This window comes from Natrix helvetica (genome assembly GCF_964273705.1).
Source record: "Natrix helvetica genome assembly, chromosome: 7".
NCBI classification, from domain to species: domain Eukaryota; kingdom Metazoa; phylum Chordata; class Lepidosauria; order Squamata; family Natricidae; genus Natrix; species Natrix helvetica.
In genome coordinates this window covers 49,455,683-49,476,383 of record NC_138558.1, presented here as the reverse complement: position 1 = coordinate 49,476,383, position 20,701 = coordinate 49,455,683, and the positions used below count along the sequence as shown (strand labels likewise).

The following is a 20,701-nucleotide window of genomic DNA, read 5'->3' as shown; positions in this document are numbered from 1 at the left end:
AGCCTAAGTGTGGACCACATCCTTCAAGAAAAATACAGCTCTGTTCATCCATATGCTCTTAATCCCCCCAAATCTTCAATTTCAATTTCTGCATTCGTGACAATTACCATATTTTTCAGAATATAAGATGCACCTTTTTTCCCTCCAAAAAAGGGGGCAATTTGGGTGCGTCTTATACAATGAATACAACATTTTTGGCTTCCAGAACCACCACCACCACCACCCCCGTGCATCCAGTTTTTCACAAAAATTGACATGCAGAGGGTTTAGGAGGCCTGCAAGCTGCTGCTGAGGGCTGGAGCGGGGAAAAACGAACAAAAAACAGGCCATTATTATTCACACTTATAGACCGCCCCCTTTGTTTTCATTGTTTGGCTTGTTTTTGCTCCCCCCCCCCATGTCCCCAAGAGCACTCTACAAGCCTCCCAAAGCCTATGCATGCCCTGGGTTTTTTGCAAAAATTGGGCCCATTTTTGCCAGCACCACCCCATCCCCAGGAGCCCTTTGCAGGTTTCCCGAACTCTCTGTATGCCTTGTTTTTCACAAAAAAAAACTAGGCATGCAGAGGGTTTGGGAGGCCTGCAGAGTGCAAAACTGTTTTTCTAAATTTACCTCTTCAAAATCTTGGTGTGTCTTATACTCTGGTGCATCTTATAGTCTGTACAATGCAGTAGTTCTAACCCTGCACATGATCTTTCACTCAGTGGCTTCATATGAATATTATATTAATACAGGAGATAAGGAGGAGCATTCCTAGAGAACTGAGTAAACAATCCTTAGATTTTCTAATGATAGTATTTAAAATGGGGGCACCCTTGTTTTCTTTAGTTGTTTGAAGATGATATCGTGGTCAGTGTTATCAAAAGCTGATGAATTATGCAGAGCTATCAATTGTGGATGGTCACACTAAAACACAATCTAGTGGAGATCATCCATCAGGCTGAGGCATTATCCATGCAAAAGTAGATTAAAATTCCAAAATGGAAAAGAACTTTAGAGAGTATTTTCATTATTTTTTAAAAAATAATGTAAATAAGGAATATGGGCATCTTAAAATAAAATTATTTTTAAAATTGTCTGCTATATTTAGGATATTCCAAATCTCTCAAACTACATATTGCAGAAGAATTATGTATTAAACAGAAGTGTTTAATATTATTTTATCCTAATCATATGATAAAATAATATTAAACACAACAAAGCAGCGCTTCTAAAGATATTTAAATGTGGAAAGTGTATGGTTGTTGATATGAACTTAAAACTATTTTTTTTCAAATTTTGCTGAATACTCTAAGGCAGGGGTGTTAAACTCGATTTCATTGAGGGCCGCATCAGGGCTGTGTTTTACCTTGGGGGGGATGGAGTGGGCGTGGCCAGAGTGGGTGTGGCCATTTCACAATCACTCCTTTCAGGGGCACCTGTGGTGGCCTTGGTGCTCTGCCAGAGAAAACGGCCCTCCCAAGCTCCGTTTTCATTGGCAGGGGCACCACGGGCCAGTCCTTCGCTGTTTCCAGGGTGGCACCATGGCCAAATCTAAGCACCCCGTGGGCTGGATCCAACCCTGGGCCTTGAGTTTGCTCTAAGGTACAATGTTCTAAGGTACAATGTTGTCAGTTTTTATCTCTATAATATACATTATGTAATCAAAGCACTGCTTTTCCCTCTCTTTTACCAGAAAGATGCCAATGTTTTTATTTTATTTACCTTGTATCCTTTCAGTCTTTAGAGAAAAAAGTGAAATTTATGCATTACAAAAATGGCAACACCATTTTTTACCTACATATGAAATATTTGCTTGGATTCTGCATTTCATGGCATTATTCCAGCTTGACAGTGCTCATGGTTAATATAAATCACTGATTATAAATCACCGATTAGCTATCTGGAGGTGAAGAATATATCATGATGAAACCAAGAGACAAACCTCACCTGAAATTATGGAGCCATGCAGTTGGAATTAGAGATATCATCATTTTTCAAAAAGCAATTAGGTCCATATACTCTTCCTATTCATTTTCTATTTTTTGTCCTTTGTTTTCATTTTTACTTGGTTTTAAAAAAAAATATCTGCAGATTTATATACAGATTATCTGTGGCGTTATTATAATTCTACTATTATTACGACCATGGTATCCTATTGCGCCGGTTGGAGGGGATGGGAGTCGGAGGCACCGTTTTGCGGTGGTTCGGCTCCTACCTCTCCGACCGGAAGCAATGTGTGTTGACAGGGGGGCAGAGGTCGTCCCTGAGGCCACTCACTTGTGGGGTGCCACAGGGGTCGGTCCTCTCGTCTCTCCTGTTCAACGCATATGTGAAGCCGCTGGGTGAGATCATCCGTGGTTTTGGGGTTGAGTACCATCTTTACGCTGATGATACTCAGCTGTATATTTCAACCCCAAACCACCCCAACGAGGCTGTCGAAGTGATGTCCCGGTGTTTGGAAGCCGTCGGGGTCTGGATGGGGGACAACAGACTCAAACTCAACCCCTCCAAGACCGAGTGGCTGTGGTTACCGGCACCTCGGTTCAGCCAGCTGACTCCATCGCTGGCCATAGGGGGCGAACAATTGTCCCCTGTGGAGCGGGCGCGCAATTTGGGCGTCCTCCTTGATGCCTGGCTGTCAATGGAGGACCATGTGGCAGCCGTGGCAAGGGGGGCGTTCCACCAGGTTCGCCTGGTGCGCCAATTGCGCCCCCTACTGGACCGGAGTGCCCTGCGCACGGTCACTCATGCGCTGGTGACGTCTCGCCTGGACTACTGCAATGCCCTCTACATGGGGCTTCCCTTGGGACGCATCCGGAGACTGCAGCTAGTTCAGAACGCAGCCGCGCGGGTTATTATGGGAAGTACACGTTACTCCCACGTAACACCTCTCCTGCGCGAGCTGCACTGGCTACCTGTGGCCTTTCGGGTGCGTTTCAAGGTATTGATCACCATCTTTAAAGCGCTCCATGGCAGAGGACCTAGTTATCTGCAGGATCGCATCCTTCCACATACGTCCCTGCGACCTATCCGCTCACACAGGGAGGGGCTCCTCCTGGTGCCGTCTGCTAGGCAATGCCAGCGGGCGACACCTAGGAGTAGATCCTTCTCTGTGATGGGCCCAACCCTCTGGAATGACCTCCCCCCAGACATTCGAACTACCACCAACCTCCGTTCCTTCCGGCAAAAGTTAAAGACTCACCTGTTTCAATCAGCTGGCCTGGCACTTTCTTAGTTTTACCTCCCAGGGATTTATTTTATTTTAGGGTTTGGGGTTTTAATTGTGATGTATTTAGGATTAGAATTATTTATTTCTTAGTACAGCCTATCTCCCCCTCCAAATGTATCTTAAATGTAGCTTAAATGTATTTAACTGGTTTTATTGTATTGACTGTACACCGCCCCGAGTCCCTTTTTGGGAGAGGGGCGGTCTAAAAATCTAAGAAATAAATAAATAAATAAATAAATACATTGTACTTACCATTCTTGAAGGCTACCCTTACTCTTTTTTTATACAACGTGTACGCCTGCAGCTCAATTCATATGAGCGGCAGGCCAGCATGCATGTGCATGCACGCCTAACTCGACTTGAAGTTGAGCTGAGTGTACATGTCTCTGCACGCCAGCCCACTGCGCATGTGAATTGTACTGCACACACACACATATGCATGCTGGCCCACCTATCACGCAGCTGGTTACCCTCTCCTCCTAGCCAGGCCATCAAGCTGCAAAGGTTATCTGATATTTATTTAGGTAGCTGCTGGTTTTTTTAAAAAAAAATCATAATTTTCCAAGGATTTAATACTCATATACTTGCAAAAATTCTACAACTGTGAATGCTTCTGATCAGAAAAAGAAAGAAAGAAATCATTTTAGAAAGTTCAAGTCAGAAAATTCAATTTAACAGAAAATTAATTATTCTAGAATCAGTTATGTCCGTCAGTGAAGTTAAAAATATAAGATTCAGGACAAATATATAACTTATTTTTTTATTTATTTCTATTTCCTGTTTCTAGATCAGCCGTCTCTCTTAAGGGAATTAATAGTTGCAGGAAAATGTATCTGTACTTTGCTGAATGTGCAGAGATGTACATATATAGGATAAGAAAATTCATGAAGTACCAAGTCCCGAAATGCTTCAGATTATTACATTGGTGTGAGTAGCTCAAAGGAAGATGCTTGCAGATTATAGAACAGAGTTTTAATGGCAACATTGCTATCACATTAATGATTAATAAGGTATGCAAATTTATTACAAAAATCAATAATCAATTTGGCGGTAAAATCAATTTATTGCAAAACTAGGTTGTCACCAAATGCTATTAAAAATAGCAACCGTAAACCTCACTTTTTTCTGAAACAGACACTATGAATAATGAAAGGATTCTGTTAAACAATTACTCAATTCTAAACTTTTTGAGAAATTGAAAATCAAAGATAAGAACCAAAAACATGAACTAAAGTAAAGATAAAGTAGAATATATTTGTTGATACATTTTCTGAATATGGAATGAAAAATAAAATATCTCAGGAAACTTACATGAGGTACACAAATTGCATGATAAAAACATGTCTTTCTTATCAGATTAAATTTCAAAGACTGACATAATGTTTTTATACGCCAACTGAATTCATGTGGTATTCATACCAAAAATGGAACCAGTTAAAATACTTTAGTTTTAAAATTAAAGCCCACATTCCCATGCTTGTCAAATTTAGATATAAATTATTATAAATGTATTGTAAATACAGTATCTTCCTCAGTTAATATATATCCCCAAAGAGAACATATGAAATCTGATGTTTTTTTGTCCCCCCAGATAGTATAATTACTATAAGACCCACACTGTGGTTATTTTTTATTATTTAATTAAAGAGAGCATCTTGCATTAGTCTTACATATATTTATTAAATGGACTCTGATCGGCTACTCAAAATATGCTTAGTAGAATGGATAAGCATGGTTCAATCCACCTCCTGGATAAGCCAGTTTAGTAAAGTTACTTCACAGCATGGGTTTTCCACCCAGTATTTAGTCTTAGCAACCCTCAAAAGGACAGTTTTAAGCAGAGTCCTAGATATCGTACTCAAACAGATAGCGAGTTATTAGCAAAAAATAAGTCTTTAAATTGACTGACAGAGAACAAAACTATTTTCCAAGTAAAAAAATACCTACCAATGAGTTTGACACAATTCTTAAGAAGGGCCTATTCAAGTACCACACTTAAGTTGTAGGATTCCATGCCAAATATGGGCAGTCTCATCACCTGGCATATCATGAGAGGATGTGTATATGTGGTGCCCTAATCATTGAAGATATTTCTTATATTTTGTTTGGCTGTCTCTTTTAGGCTTAGATATTTGACATCCCTATTTGAAAGAACAACCGACTGGGACACGAATCATACATCTTCCTATTCCATCCTGCACTGTAAGGTATACATTATGAGTAAAATTGCTAAGTTTGTGGTCAAGGCAATTCAAATAAGAACTGCCTGTTCATATTGAACAGATTGGATTTTCTAGCCAACAAGCCCCAAGATTGGATAAAAAAAGAACCACTATATATAGTTAAAGGTATCAAATGTGTAAAATTTCTTCTGTAATAAAATAATGTGCTAGTGACAAATAAATGTTTATGATAATGAATAAAAATATTATCACAATTTCAAAAACTGTTGATTATAACTTGAAATTTTTATTAAATCTTAACTATGAGTCTATTTTAGTAGACATGCATTCTGAGAGATACTTGGAGTCTATAGACAGTGTCTAATTTTGGATTAAATTAAAGCACATTGATCCTGCTGAAGTTAGCATATTATGACAGCTATGTAATCAAGAATGTCATACTAACATACCCAGGCACTGACACATCTGCCACAAGTGGTGATTTTGAAATCTCCATAGAGGTCCTTGATGGCACCAGTTGTAAAAAATCCTTCCACCATTAACAAAATACCATAAACAAAGAAGGCAGCTGCTACTCCGTAGATCACATATTTGAAAATGTCAATCCTGCAATTAATAGAATTCAATGTTAATAAGGCTTGAATGATATGCAAACGATTTGAATTTATTTTTAAAAATACATTTCTCTAGTTTATACCAATTTTATCATAACAATACTTCATTTATAAGTTTTCACTTATGAATAGCAGAATATGAGGAACTATTAAGACATTTATGCTAAAGAATGGGATTGAGTCCATAAAACACCAAATACACACACATACACACACATAGCAATGACATATATCAACAAAACAGAACTGACATAATATCAGAGTTTATTCAGAGAAACATGACATTCTTTCAAAATAATCATACAACTGGATATTAATTATTATTGTCAGCAAAGCACAATCAACACCTGTTGGAAGAATGAGGCAGATTTATAGAACATGGACAATTAAGGCAATCCTTGTTGTTTGATCATTCTATCTATACATCTATCATCTATCTATCTATCTATCTATCTATCTATCTATCTAACTATCTATCTATCTATCTATCTATCTATCTATCTATCTATCTATCTATCTATCATCTATCTATGATGTATCTATATCTATCTATCATCTATCTATATCTATCTATCTATCATCTATCTCTATCTATCTATCTATCTATCTATCTATCTATCTATCTATCTATCTATCTATCTATCTATCTATCTATCTATCTATCTATCTATCTATCATCTAGCAGTTATATCTAGCAGTTATTCACCAAAACTAAGTTTTACTGCAGTCTGCTTCAACATGATGCTCATGTTGATATAACCATTCTGGAAATGTGGTTTTATCAATCTGGAGGACAATAGATTGAGGAAAGCCAAATTTTATGTGAGCTAAGTACAGAGCAAAGGTGTCTCAAATGCATACAGGTTTAGTACTTGCTAAAGCTCTCTATAAGAATCGAACTACTAACAGTCAAAGCAAATTGCTGGTAGATAAGGGTCAACAGAATTCAAGGTGGGCTGGATTTAGCTTCTTGTGGTAACGATGGACTTGAGACTGATGATGTGCTTAATCCCTCCCTCAGGCTCAGCCTGGTCATCTCCTATATATACAATGTCATAATGCACAGTAAGTCAGGCAAGATTTTAGAATAGAAGGACTTTTAGTAATGAAAAAAATTAAACAGACTAAATGGGGGGGGAGGACAATTATTTCAGTTTCATCTCTTTAAATCATTGCTACAAAGATGCAAGTGGTTTTATAACTTTCCTGAACAATCTTGATGAAAAGATTGGGGATTCTGGGAAAAATCCACAAAAATTGCCTATTCTACTTCTATTAGAAATTGTCACTCTTTCCATAACCTCACTCATTTATCCTATATTTATTACATCAGGTCTGAACAAGATATGACCCTACTCAGAAACCTACACTAAACTTGAAGGAGATTTTAATTTTTTTAAATCTATTTATTTCATAGGTCCGCTTACATTATGATTTACTGCATCCCTTGTTTTATGTATTATAAAACTAATTGATTAACCATTGTCCTTGCAGAAATAGTATTACACAACAATATTTGGATGATTTAGGAGCAGATGTAAATAAGATGAGTTCTTTTATCATATTTCTAGTAATGATTGTGATTTTTAAAAAGACTAGACCACACAGGGTTTACATGTGGCAGCCTTTGTACATACTTTCAGAATTTTAGGAATTACACTGCATAATGTTTCAGACCTTTCAATGTTTATTTTAAGAGGAGAATTGGAATGATAACAGTTTGATTTCTTATCTGCTTTCCCAATTTTAACTCTCAATCCTTTTCCACAAATGTTAACTAGATGTCTCCAGCAAACCTTCTTAATCTTGGAAATCCAAGCTGTCATTTTCAATATTGCAGAAGTTTTCAATATTGAGCACCCATAGGAGGTGCAATGAACTTTGTGGAAAAGGATTGAACTTTGTGTAATGAACTTTGTGTAATGAAGTTGTGATTTTTGTTCAGTTGTCTCACGTAAGAATGTAAGGAGTTGGGCTTGCATCGTGATATTATGATACAGTTTTTCATGATAACTATTCCTATCCCAGGATCCTGCTTATGGAAGGGAAAAATTGAAATAAGGTTTTCCACAGCTTCAAAGCATCTGCTGCCTAAGGGATGTCTCTTGTTTTAGTTAATGGGACGGTTAACCCTGATCACGAACATATTTCTGACTCTTAATAAAAGTTGTTCTATTAAAATTAATGCTAAAAAAGGCAGGGACTCTTTTCATAGTCCAAATTCACGCAATTACTACTACTCCTATGAACTCATATTTCAGTTTTGCTTAAGTATGTGTCAAAGAAAAATAAGCAACGATATTGACCTCGGAAATCCATGACTTGAAATGCTAATGGATGGTAAGCATAATGAAAACATTTTTCAAGCTCTGTCTGTGACATAGTTTATGTTCATGTCTCTCTTGAGACTTGTATATAATCAAGATATGTTCAAGGATTTTATTTTGCAATTCTGCAGCACAACCTGTATCTATATTTAAACAGATTTGTCCAAGTAAAGAGCATTACAGGATACAATCTTTAATAATTTTATTTTGCTTTTATTGAATAAACAACTGAATAAATACAATTCAGAATAAAAGGATATATTTCTTAGTGGGGCTAATTATTTTTAAATTGCCACTTCCACAGCTCTCAAGATTATTCATTCAAAGGAACAGTGTATTTTCCCCACATCAGTACTGAGCCATTTGGCTTGATTATGCTCTAAAGGAGGATTAAAGGCTGAGGGATCCTGTCATTATTAATATTTTATAAGCTTAGAGTTAGGATTTTGTTTTGCTTTTAAATCATAGGGATAGAAAAATAATGAATCAGACAGCATGAAATTAGATAATTTTCTAGGAAAGCTGCCTTATGGTGGGTGACAATGTAAAATATTCTAAAGAAAGAAGCAGGTGCCTTATACGAGAAAGAACCACAGATGCATACACTAACTAGGTAACTGTTGATTGCTAACTATTAATATGGAATAAGAACACAATTGATTAACTACAGCTTCCTACTTTGTGAAGTATAAGAAAGAGGTAACCAGGGTTAGAATAATGGAGGCATCAGCCTGAGAGCTAAGCAATATATTTCACTGAAGATGTAGTTAACCTATTTTCATTTGCATTTTTAAAATATTAACAGTCCTGCTGTGCATATAGGTAGTGAGGAATAATATTCCCCTTCCCAATTGTAATTTTACAGTGTCCAATGGTGGCATCAAAGTGGATGATAATACTGTTTTTCTTACTTAGATTTTTACCTTTCTGTTCCTTTAACACCATCAGTTTGCATTCATAGCATTGCTTCCTCTTAATTTTATCTCATAACAGGTTGAGTGACTCGTTCTTAGTCACTCAAGAAGTGCCATGGTTAATGACTATTCCTTTTGCCTTGGTCACCTTAACTGTCCTGGAATAGAGGAGACCTCAAGTGTGCCCTTGGCAGAAAGAATCCCCAAACACAGCTAAGCTGGTTTATCACACTTTGAAGGAACTGCGGTAATGCACATTGCTGATTAAAGAAGGAAAGGAACATAATACAAGTCTATAATTATACAAACATTCCCCTGTGTCTATTCCCCTGCAGTTATAGACGGAAACTAAACTAAACTAAACTAAACTAACCCAAATCCAAATCCAAATCCAAATCCAAATCCAAATCCAAATCCATCCGTCCATCCATCCATCCATCCATCCATCCATCCATCCATCCATCCATCCATCTATCTATCTATCTATCTATCTATCTATCTATCTATCTATCTATCTATATCATCTATCTACATACACATACAAGACATACAGGTAGTTCTTAACGTATGACTACAATTGGACTGAATTTCCAGTCATAAGTTGTTACAGTGGTAAGTTAAGGAACCCACAGGACTGGATCCAGTCTTACAACATTTTTTCCAATACTCATTAAGCAAATCACCATACTCCTGAAAGGAATCGTGGTTTTAAGTGTGAATGGGCCAAAAAAAGAAAGCCTTCAGAAATTGCAGTCATGTGACCACAGGATCTTACAGAATAGTTCAAATGAATTTATGCCCATCACTTTATTTTGAATCTAGTAGTACAGTTAACTAATTAACATGTAGCTCAGTAGCCTACAATGGGGTCGTGAGGATTTCAGATTCCTTGAATGAAACAGCAGCTTATACTTATTAGATCAATCAACATATAAAGACCATGGTATGGAGAATTGCCAAAACCTCTATCTCTGCCCATGGGTTGGTAAGAAGAAAAGAAAAGAAGCAGAGGAAGCACAGCCTGCCTTTGTTGTATATTTATGCTGCTAATTTATGAACTTGCCATAACTATAATATTGAATGTATTTCATGTGCTTTAGCATTGAGCCTGAAACAAGTCGTTTTTGTTCCTAGTCTTCTACAATATGAATCCTTTAGCGTTTATGAAGCTCTATCAGCTAAAAATTTCTGCCAGAGGATTTGATTAATTATTTATGATTTACTAATGAAAGTGATTCAAGCAATTTTAATCTGCAGCAAGGTTTTTGCAAAATTATTACAAAATATTAAATAATATTTGATATCTGGGGAGGCAGAAAACAATGAGGCAACAGGTCAGATCACATATCATCATGTAGAACAGAGGAAAACAGTTTGTGGGCATTTTTTTGTAAATTAGTCCTGATTAATTAATCCTAATTCTCACTCACTCACTCAGAATGATATACAATACAATACTATGAAAAATATTTAGGGCCTTCAAATGAAGTTTTGGACAACAAAAATGTTTTTTGTCCTTTTTAGCCATTTTATTTTGCATTTGTAAAATGAATTCCATTGTGTACAAATAGCCAACCAATGTTGCACAAATCAGTTTAAATTTATATATCCTCTCACTTGGTTGTATTAAAGCTTAAATCTTTCTTAGGAAAAGCAACAGAAGAAATGAGAAACCGTGAATGATGATCTTTTATATTTTAACGATGAATATAATGTATCACTGATAACTGAGTTATTTATACATTGCTCATGTAACCTATTGTACTACTCATTATGTGCTTAAACAGATTCTTTAAGCAATTGTAGAAGGAGTCTCATGCTCCAAAGAACAGTGGAAAAATGCCAGCAATTGGAGAGGGGCCAACCATCATTTTATTAAGTTGGCAAGCAACAGATGAGTTATCATTCTTCTACTGTTAAGAATGAAGTGGGCCTGAGACTGGTCAATGAAGATTGATGATGAATACAGTGTATGTATACATTTGACTACTGACAAAGAATTGTTGGAAATAGTGACGAGTACATATATGGATAAGCAGGTGAGAGAATATTACGTAATTCATGGTACTTATAGACTTTGGGAAAGTTGAAGGCCAATCAAGCTTATTATTATTCTAATGGTTTGACCCCACATCGCACTTTAAATAGGGAGAGTGGCAAATACATTTATTGTGAGTATCCTTCCACAAGTGCATTTTGTCTTTAAATTTAAACCACTACCAATCCTACTGCATGCATCTGTTTTTCAGACTGAAAAAGCCATTAAAAGAAACAATTATGTAGAGAGAAGTGTTTGATACTCCTTCTATTTGACAGAGTGTAAGATATTACAATTAACTTGCTTTCTCAACAGATAGTGGAGGAAGTGGAGAGTCTAGTCATTACATTTATTCTTACAGCAGTATGTAAACAATGTAATAAAAGACTAGGCAGAGACTTACATTGTGAAAACATCAAGAGTGTCTCCAGCAGCTCTTGCCATCTCAAAATAGGTTTGCAGAATGTTGACCGTTCCTGAGAGTGCTTCATGTCCACACCCACAAAAGAGAGCAACCCCAGCATACAGCAAGATGGTGGCAATCAGAGAGGCATAGGGAATGCCCCCCAAGCACTTGATACAGCATTCAAAACAACCTGGGGAGAGAAGAGTGTACTTAATAAATGACAACATTCTGCTGCCTCAAAACAAGTTTTTTTTCTTTACTTCTGGTATTTCTTTTAAGCCTAGATAGATGTTATGCCTAGGTCACCTGAAATAGCTTGTGTGAAACCAGATCTCCCCCTCCCCCCACCAAAAATTGGAAAACTGCATGGCTTGTGGAATGGTTTTCCATCCTTGACGATAAGCGACACCAATATTTTCTGAAGAAAATAAAGAAACATTCTGAATCTGTTTCTGCTTTGCTTTCATGTTGCAGTATTGTTTGTGTCTATGTGTGTTCTGGGAATATCTATGTGAATATTTTATGTGAATATCTTACTGCATCTTCCACCGTCCAGTACGATCCCACAGAGTTGGCCTCCTCAGGGTGCCGTCGGCCAGGCAGTGTCGGCTGGTGACCCCCAGGGGGAGAGCCTTCTCTGTGGGAGCGCCTTCACTCTGGAATGAGCTGCCCCGGAGCTTCGCATAATCCCTGACCTCTGGTCCTTTCGACGCGCCCTAAAAAGTTGGCTTTTCCAGCAAGCCGGCCTGGCCTGTTAATTTTAACTTATTTTAATTGTATTGTTTTTTTTAAAATTCGGTTTGGGGTTTTTTTTTTTTGGATATGGATTTAATCTTTTTTAACTTTTGGGATGTGTGTTTTTTAATGTTGTACGCCGCCCTGAGTCCTTTGGGAGAAGGGCGGCATATAAATCCAAATAAACCAAACCAAACCAAACCAAACCAAACCATAAAGATACATTGTGCACTTTGTTTTCTTTGTTGATGACCAATTTTATCCCATTGTGTTCACTTTTTAAAGTGATATCCAGATGACAGATTTCCCTTTCATAGTTTTCCAACATTCCATTCAATTGGAAAAAATGTTCTTATAGTAGACACTAGCATGCCATTTGCAATGTATTAAAAATTAATGGATGTGCCCCCTGATGGCACCATAAGGAATCTTAAAAAAGATTATTTCAAACCACCAGCATTTTAAATTGTCACAAGATGTTTATTAAAGGTAAGTGATCACCAGAAACAATGAATAGCTGTTCATAAAATTCCTGTTCATGGTGGCTGGAAAGTCAGGAAGATATAATCTCAAAAGCTCTATAAAGTATGAATATGCTGAAGAGGTTATCACAGACAGTTCCCTGAATGTATAATTAATCAGCTGAGGTATCTTATGGGCCAAGAGCTTAGTTGATGAGAATGTATGCATTGGACATTATTTCTGGTGTTGAATTTGTATTGAATAACAGACAATGTTTGAAATTGTGATTTACTTCAGTATAATATATTTATACTATACAATCATAATTAATGTTGAATTTACATACTGTTATTCAAGGAATCACTTTTTCTAAAGATTTATTGCTCAGTAAATACCTACTTGCTTAAAGTATAATCTGCTTGTAGAATTTTATTTGGAATGCTTATACTACTCAAGGTATTAGGAGAAATAATATGATTCATATTGAATTACAACCATAATGCAACATAAAGAAGTTTGTGATGTTAGTTGAAAATAAAGAACATAAGTGCATTTTAAAATGCACTATATATCCTGACCTGAGATAATGCACATGCCCTTATATTAACTATTGTCCTTCTTTTTTAAAAAAATCAGTACATTCCTCCCACTACCTTTATAAAAAGATGAGAGTGGGTGAGTGGGATGTGATCAAAAATTGTCTGCCTAACTGGCATGCCTTCCTCTGGTATGAAAAAGGATCTGCACACAAATATTTTAGTAGACATTACATCAGACAATCTCTGTTACTAATATGGAACAAAATTAAACATGACCACTATACCAAAATACCTATTTGGCTATCTACGATGGAAGCATACATGCACCCAAATTTAATCAATATGGAAAATATCGTCACATATAAAGAGTTATTGAACAGACAGGGGGAGCTCAAAACTAGATTAGAACTGACATCACTAGGAGTACAAGTAGAATGGTGGTCTTAAACAATCAAGGTATGCACAGAATAGGAAGAACGAAGGTATTGCCAAAGACTACACAATATTAATTAATTTAATTTATTTATTTATTAAACTTCTAGACCGCCCCCTCTCCCCGAAGGGACTTTAAACTTTTATTTTTTATTTTTTATAAATTTTATTTTGTTTGTACAAACTTCACATCTTTGCAACACATTACATTTTTTTACCTATCTGTTGTGTCTGTTTTATCTATACCAATAAATCTTTTATAACTATGACTTCATATATTTGTGCATTTACATTTTCATACACTTTTTTCATTCTATACATAATATTCTATATGTTCTATGTATAGCAGTTTTTACTACATTTATGTCATTTTGTATAACTTATATTTAATCTTTTATAACTATGATTTCATATATTTGTGCATTTACATTATTTCATACATTTTATTTTCATTCTATATGTAATATTTTTTTTATTGAAAAAGTTTTATACAGACAAATTTTCCCCCTTTTAACCCCCCAAACATACAGTATAAATCACATACAGATACTATGCCCCCTCCCCTCCCTCCAGCCCCCCCCCCAAAAAAATTCTCATTCAAATATTATACCAAATACTATAGATAAACTTTTGATACAGACAGAAAACAGACTGATCAAAGTACTGTATAGATTCTTGTTGGAATATAAGCTAGAGGAGGAACATGTCAAAGAAACCATGGTTGCCTGGGCGAAAAATTTCGGTTACAATGTGGAATTGTCTCAGTGGGAAAAACTTTGGATACTTAATCAGAAACTAACATTGGCTACGGCGTATAAAGAAAATCTTTATAAGATGTTCTACAGATGGCATCTCCCCCAGCACGGCTTTCCAAAATGTTCAAAAATCTGGCCCCAAACTGTTGGGAGTGTAAAAAAAGGCACTTTCTATCATATGTGGTGGACATGCAATGAGGCAAAAAAATTTTGGAAAATGATTCAATCATGGCTAGAACAAATGGTGGGAGAACAAATTATGTTTAAACCAGAAACTTTTCTCCTAGGCATAATACCGGAGGGGTTTAAGAAAGATACACTTTATCTAATTATACATATACTAACTGCAGCGCGCATAACCTATGCACAGTATTGGAAAAAAGAAAATACACCATCAGAGCTACATATAATCAGAAAAGTGTTGGCCTGTGCAGAAGCAGATAGTCTCACTCTTGAACTTAAAAATAAAGGGGAATCAGAATATTTTGAAGTATGGAACAGATTTTATGATTGGTATAAGACAAGATGACAAAACTGGAACAAATGTATATATTGTGATTCGACAGAAAGACAGACAATGTATTAAGTAGATTAACTGTTAATGGTTGAAACTAGCTGTATATAATGTGAATGTATGGTCACTCCGACTCCGCGGTATTGCATTGTTTTAAATGTAAAAATACTAAAAATATATTTTAAAAAAATTGTCTGCCTAAGCTTCCATCTGAAAGTAGGGGGTGGGATCTAGCTTTGTTTCATATTTTACATATACAGCAAAATTATATTATTGAAAATATTAAGCATACTGCACACATAAATGGCCAATCAATATATTTATGTTCTGCTGTCTTATACATTTCATTCACCCAAATACATCATTACAGATTTCAGTATACCCTGATAACATAGAAAAATGGCCTTTTACAATATTTTAACAAAATGCATTGCATATTTCTAAAGTGGGATAACAGGAAAAACAAAAATAACAATTATGCATTCTTTAAATTGCAAGTTACAGATGTTGTGTTTAACAAGTATATAAGCGAATATATTGTAAAATAAGCAAATACTGTTATCCATTTTCCATTCCACCGAAATCTCATACCAAAGCAGTTTTTTAGTTTTCTTTTTTTAAAAAAAAAAAATTTCAATGGCAAAATGTTGTACTTTTTACAAAACAAAGCCCCTCACAAGCTTCAGTCACCCAACGCATTCCAAACAGAGGTGATATTCAAACAGGTTCTGAACAGTTCTGGAGAACCGGTAGCGGAAAGTTTGAGTAGTTCGGAGAACCGGTAAATACCACTTCTGATTGGCCATGCTCCCATCTGTTCTCTACTTCTGAGTCCGAGCTGTTCGGGATGAAATGGGGATTTTGCAGTATCCTTCCCCTGAAGTGGGATGGGAATGGAGATTTTACAGTATTCTTCCCCTGCCACACCCACCAAGCCACTCCCACAGAACTAGTAGTAAACATTTTTGAATCCCACGACTGATCCAAAATTGCCTGCAGTAGAACCTCTGGTCACAAATGCTTCTGACAACAACTAAATTGGATTCCAACCAAAAAATTAACAAATTTTTTTCGTGGGCAATTTCCCCTTCCGTGCCATTTTTTTGTAAGCACCAAATTTCCAAAATTAGGTTTGGGTCATGACCAAATTGGTTTGAGACCAAAATTATGGAACAAATTATGGTTGTGACAGGAAAGAATGAAGGAGGCTACAGGCTCATTTGCCCTCAGCTACGGGACCTCCTTTCATTCTCTGCTGCCTGAACGAGTGAAGGAGGCAGACAGAGAATGAAAGGAGATCACATAGCCGAGGCAAAGGAGCCTGCAGCTTCCTTCCTTCACACGTCAGGGCAATGGAAGGGGGCTTTCTCGCACACCTTTGGAGAATGAAAGAAGGCGTGCAAGAAAGCCCCCTCCCAACCACTGCCTGAATGTGTGAAGGAAGGAAGCTGCAGGCTCATTTGCCCTTGGCTACGCGACCTCCTTTCATTCTCTGCTGCCTGAACAGACAGAGAACGAAAGGAGGTCTCAAAGCAGAGGCAAAGCAGCTTCCTTCCTTCCTTCACACATTCAGGCAATTGGTGGGGGGGGGGCTTTCTCACACAACTTTGGAGAAAGAAAGAAGGCGTGCAAGAAAGCCCCCCCATTATCCCCCAGAGGCAGAGCGATTGATGAGCCAGCCAATCAGTGAGCGGTGGCCAGGGAAAACATTGTGTGGACGGGCAGGGCGAGCGAGCGGCGATCAGATGGGCAGGGGAGCAAGTGAATGAGCAGCAACCGGACGGGTGGGGGAACGAACGAGCGAGCGGCAAATAGTTTAATAAATTAAATAAGCATTTTTTTGCTTGCTAGAAATAATATGGAAATCCATTTGTACTACACATAAATGCACACACACACACACAAACACACACACACACACACACACACATCTATGTCAAGTAATCTTAATTTTTCTCTTTATGTATAGCCTGTAGAAAAAACAACAAACCGACAAAAGAACTATGGTTGGTAATAAAAAAATAGTCTTGTTATCCAAGAGGCCAAAGAGTAAATTTACTAAGAACTCAGGCAGAATGCCCAGCTATAATAACATTGTTCTCAGTTTGGCAGTGCACAGTAGTTTCTTCAGTTACCAGTAAAACATAGAAAACCAATTAACACATAATGGGCTTTTAATGGGCTTTCCCTTGAGAAGAAACAGAAATATGTAATGCACAAATATCCATTCATATTTCATAACAGGCTTCCAACATATTTTAAGAAAAAATAATAGAAGACCATACAGAAAGGAGATCTGAGAATTTTTATCTTGATCCAGTTACTATAATTAAAAATTAAAAGAACTATTTTAGAATAAGTATTGGGGTTGTTTATATTCAGTTTTGGTTTTGGGGTTAGATGGAGACAACTCAGCACTGTGAAGTTCATTATCAGAAAGACATGGAAAAGACACACCATCAAATTTGAGTTAGGAATGAGCAGACATTCAAATCAAGACAAAAAAACTGCTTATGAAAACTGTGTATGCATATTTTTGAATCATATAAGAGCTATACGATCATGGACAAAGAGACAGTTGTGTTAGAGTTGCAGACAGATGCAACTTTATATTCTCTGAGGCACTTCTTTTCCTTTGAATCTAGAGAGCTGAAGAGGCCTGACTTGAATTGTGATTGTGTTCCACAATTTGGGCAACTATGGCAACTTTATGACTCATTGACTTCTGAGAGTTGAAATTCACAGGTCTTAAGTTGCCGTAGTTGCCCACACCTGCTGTTACCTACACAAGTAGATACTCTTCCAAAACAGAACTGAGAGTTTTTGACCAGAGCCTTTGACCATTTTTATTTTTGAAAAATCTTTTTAGGATATATTGTAATTTGCAGGATAACTTACCATCTGATTTGCAGGAACATGAAGGTTTTAATATTACCTTGACTTATTTTGTTATTTTATTTGTACCTCTTATTTTCAACAGTTGTGAGCTTGCTGTTTTCAGTACACACTGTACACACAGACAAGTGAAACAAAAATAAATGTATATATTATTATAATATTGTCCTATATTTTAATGATAGTGTTAATAATTCATGCATTATTAGACATGTTGTTATGTTTTCTTCCTGTCCACTCCCATGTCTCGTATCTTCTCAGCCCTTAGTTTCTGTAGTATCACAGTGCCTTTAAAGTCTGTAATAAACAGATGCCTGGGTTGAAAGTTTAATTCAAATTCTGTTTTCCAAAAATACCTTTTCCACATAAGCCTTTTAATATATGCACACAATTGATGAAAGGCAATTCTTGTCTTTACTGCCCAATCAAGGATGAATTGAGCATCTAAAAAGAAAGACTGGCTTGCATTTGTCCAAAAATAGCCTCTGCAATAAACTCCGAACATGTTCTGACAACCAAACGTTTACTGATGCCTACAAGGAATTAATTTAGCTGTACTGAATTTATTTCGAATTTGATGGTATGGTTGTTGCCTTCCTTTGCTTGTTGCGTCTTTCCTGAATAAACTCCTGTTTATATCTAAAGATTCATGGGTTTAATAAGGGAATTTCTCATTTAAAATCCTTCCATGTGCAACACCACATATTTCAGAGTTATCTTTTAATAATGAATGAAACTTTATACGTGCAATGTCAATTATGAAGCTTGCAAGTTTAGAGTCCATGATGAGCTTGGTTTATTAAACTAACTAAAGGATAAATGGAACAAATGAGTATTGGTAGACAGTAAATATCTGGAGGCATAAAGAGTTTATATAATTTTGATATAGAGAGTCAAATAGATACATGTTTTATAATTGGTATAGCTAAAAGAAAGAAAGGTGCACATGGCTTAATTAACATTCCAAACCCACTAGTTTAGCTGAGAGCTTGAAGATGCATTCAGGTATGTTACTGAGTTCTAATTCTCCTCATAGTTAACCTGTGTGATCAACAATAGGCAATTCTAGGAGCAACATTCCAATATTTTGGGGGAATAAATGTTGTCCACTGTTGTTCTAAAGAAATAACATTCAGTAGAAATCTTGAGTTTTTTATAAGGTTTAAAACTAAGGCTTATGTAGTAATTACAATATTCCATGGTTCTAAACAAAAGTAATTAGTCAAGTGTTTAGTTTACACAGATTCAACATGAATTCACAGTAGAGCAAATCTACCATGCAGGTTTCAAAAATATTAATTCTCTTCTGTGCAGCTCTAATCATAGAGTTACCATGTAGAAAGTGAATCTTGTTTATTCAGTCCAAGGCACCAGCCTTTGTGGAAGTCTCTAGTGACACAAGGGCGTGATTACACTATCTGTAGCAACTACTTTTTAATATAAATTTTCTTGCTAGCATGGGTGAATGTATTTCCTGTTATTATATTTATTTTGAGGGTTTTTAAACAAATAATGTAAGTTATTCGGTAGCCTTCTGTGTCTTGTCCCGAGTAGATGCTTTGAAAACAAGGACTCTTTAAACAAAATCGTGCCAGGAGCAATAAAATCCATTTCACACTGAATTATATTATACTTTTGCAATCTAACATTTCCATCCTTATTTCAGATACCTATTTGTTATCCTTATTTAGCCCAGAAAGTAATATCCGGGTTCTTCTGGCATGAAAGCAAGGTAAATCAAAGAGGTTTGGCCTTATTTGATTACAGTTAAGGAAAGCTTAAATGTCCCTGTTTGCTTGGGTTCAAAGAACTAATTCAACGTTTTACAAATCTACAAGCAGCTGACAAGCAGTGTATTTTAATTTTTTTACCCAAAAATGTTTTAGCCAAATATGGACAAAATGTTATGTCTGTGCATTTCATTTTAATTAAATCTTACATTTGAAACAAGTGTTTAACAGCATCCACTTGTCTCACAATAAAAACTGCTTGTCTATTGGCATGAAAACAAAGCTAAACTACAATATATCTGCTGTATCTACATAAGCAGTAAGAAACATCACAAGAAGGAAAAATTTCTACTCTGGAATAAAAGCATTTACCCTACCGCCTATTTGTTGATCTGTTAGAATTATTAATGGCCATGCAGCTAAAATGAAATGGCTGTCTCTTAATTCCACCTGTCCCTGGGGATCCATCTGCAATCCCACTAGATTCCAAGTCTCCACTATTACACATCATTTGGCAAGGTCTAGGAAGTACCTACCCTATGGCATAGCCTCCCCTCTCCCTCAAGATATGGCAGTTTCTAATCTCTTTGCTTTCTAGGAAGGCCATTATCACGTTATATTTTCTGTTATATCAGGACGGGAGGTAAGCCTGCATTTTTTGCCTATGTTTTTCTTGATGTAATGTTATAGTGCAGGTGATGTGTTTAGAATTTTAGTCTTGTGTAGTATTAGTGTTTCTTTTAGTATTTGTGTACTTGTTTAGTATTTATGTGTAGGGATGCGGTGGCTCAGTGGCTAAGGTGCTGAGCTTGTTGATCAGAAGGTCGGCAGTTCAGCAGTTCAAATCCCTAGCACCATGTAACAGAGTGGGCCCCCATTACTTGTCCCAGTTCTGCCAACCTAACATTTCGAAAGCATGTAAAAATGCAAGTAGAAAAATAGGATA

General features: G+C 36.4%; 1 protein-coding gene across 4 annotated transcripts in view; it reads right to left on the bottom strand.

The window, feature by feature from the left end:
- The window catches only part of GPM6A (glycoprotein M6A), a 218,045-nt gene that overhangs the window by 22,377 nt on the left and 174,967 nt on the right, over positions 1–20,701 (bottom strand). For all 4 annotated transcript variants that reach the window (XM_081960134.1, XM_081960132.1, XM_081960131.1 and 1 more), the window contains 2 exons: positions 11,691–11,883; positions 5,844–6,000 (listed from right to left, as the gene is read on the bottom strand). In XM_081960134.1, the coding sequence (XP_081816260.1) occupies positions 5,844–6,000; positions 11,691–11,883 (350 nt within the window). The remainder of the gene's footprint in view (positions 1–5,843; positions 6,001–11,690; positions 11,884–20,701) is intronic.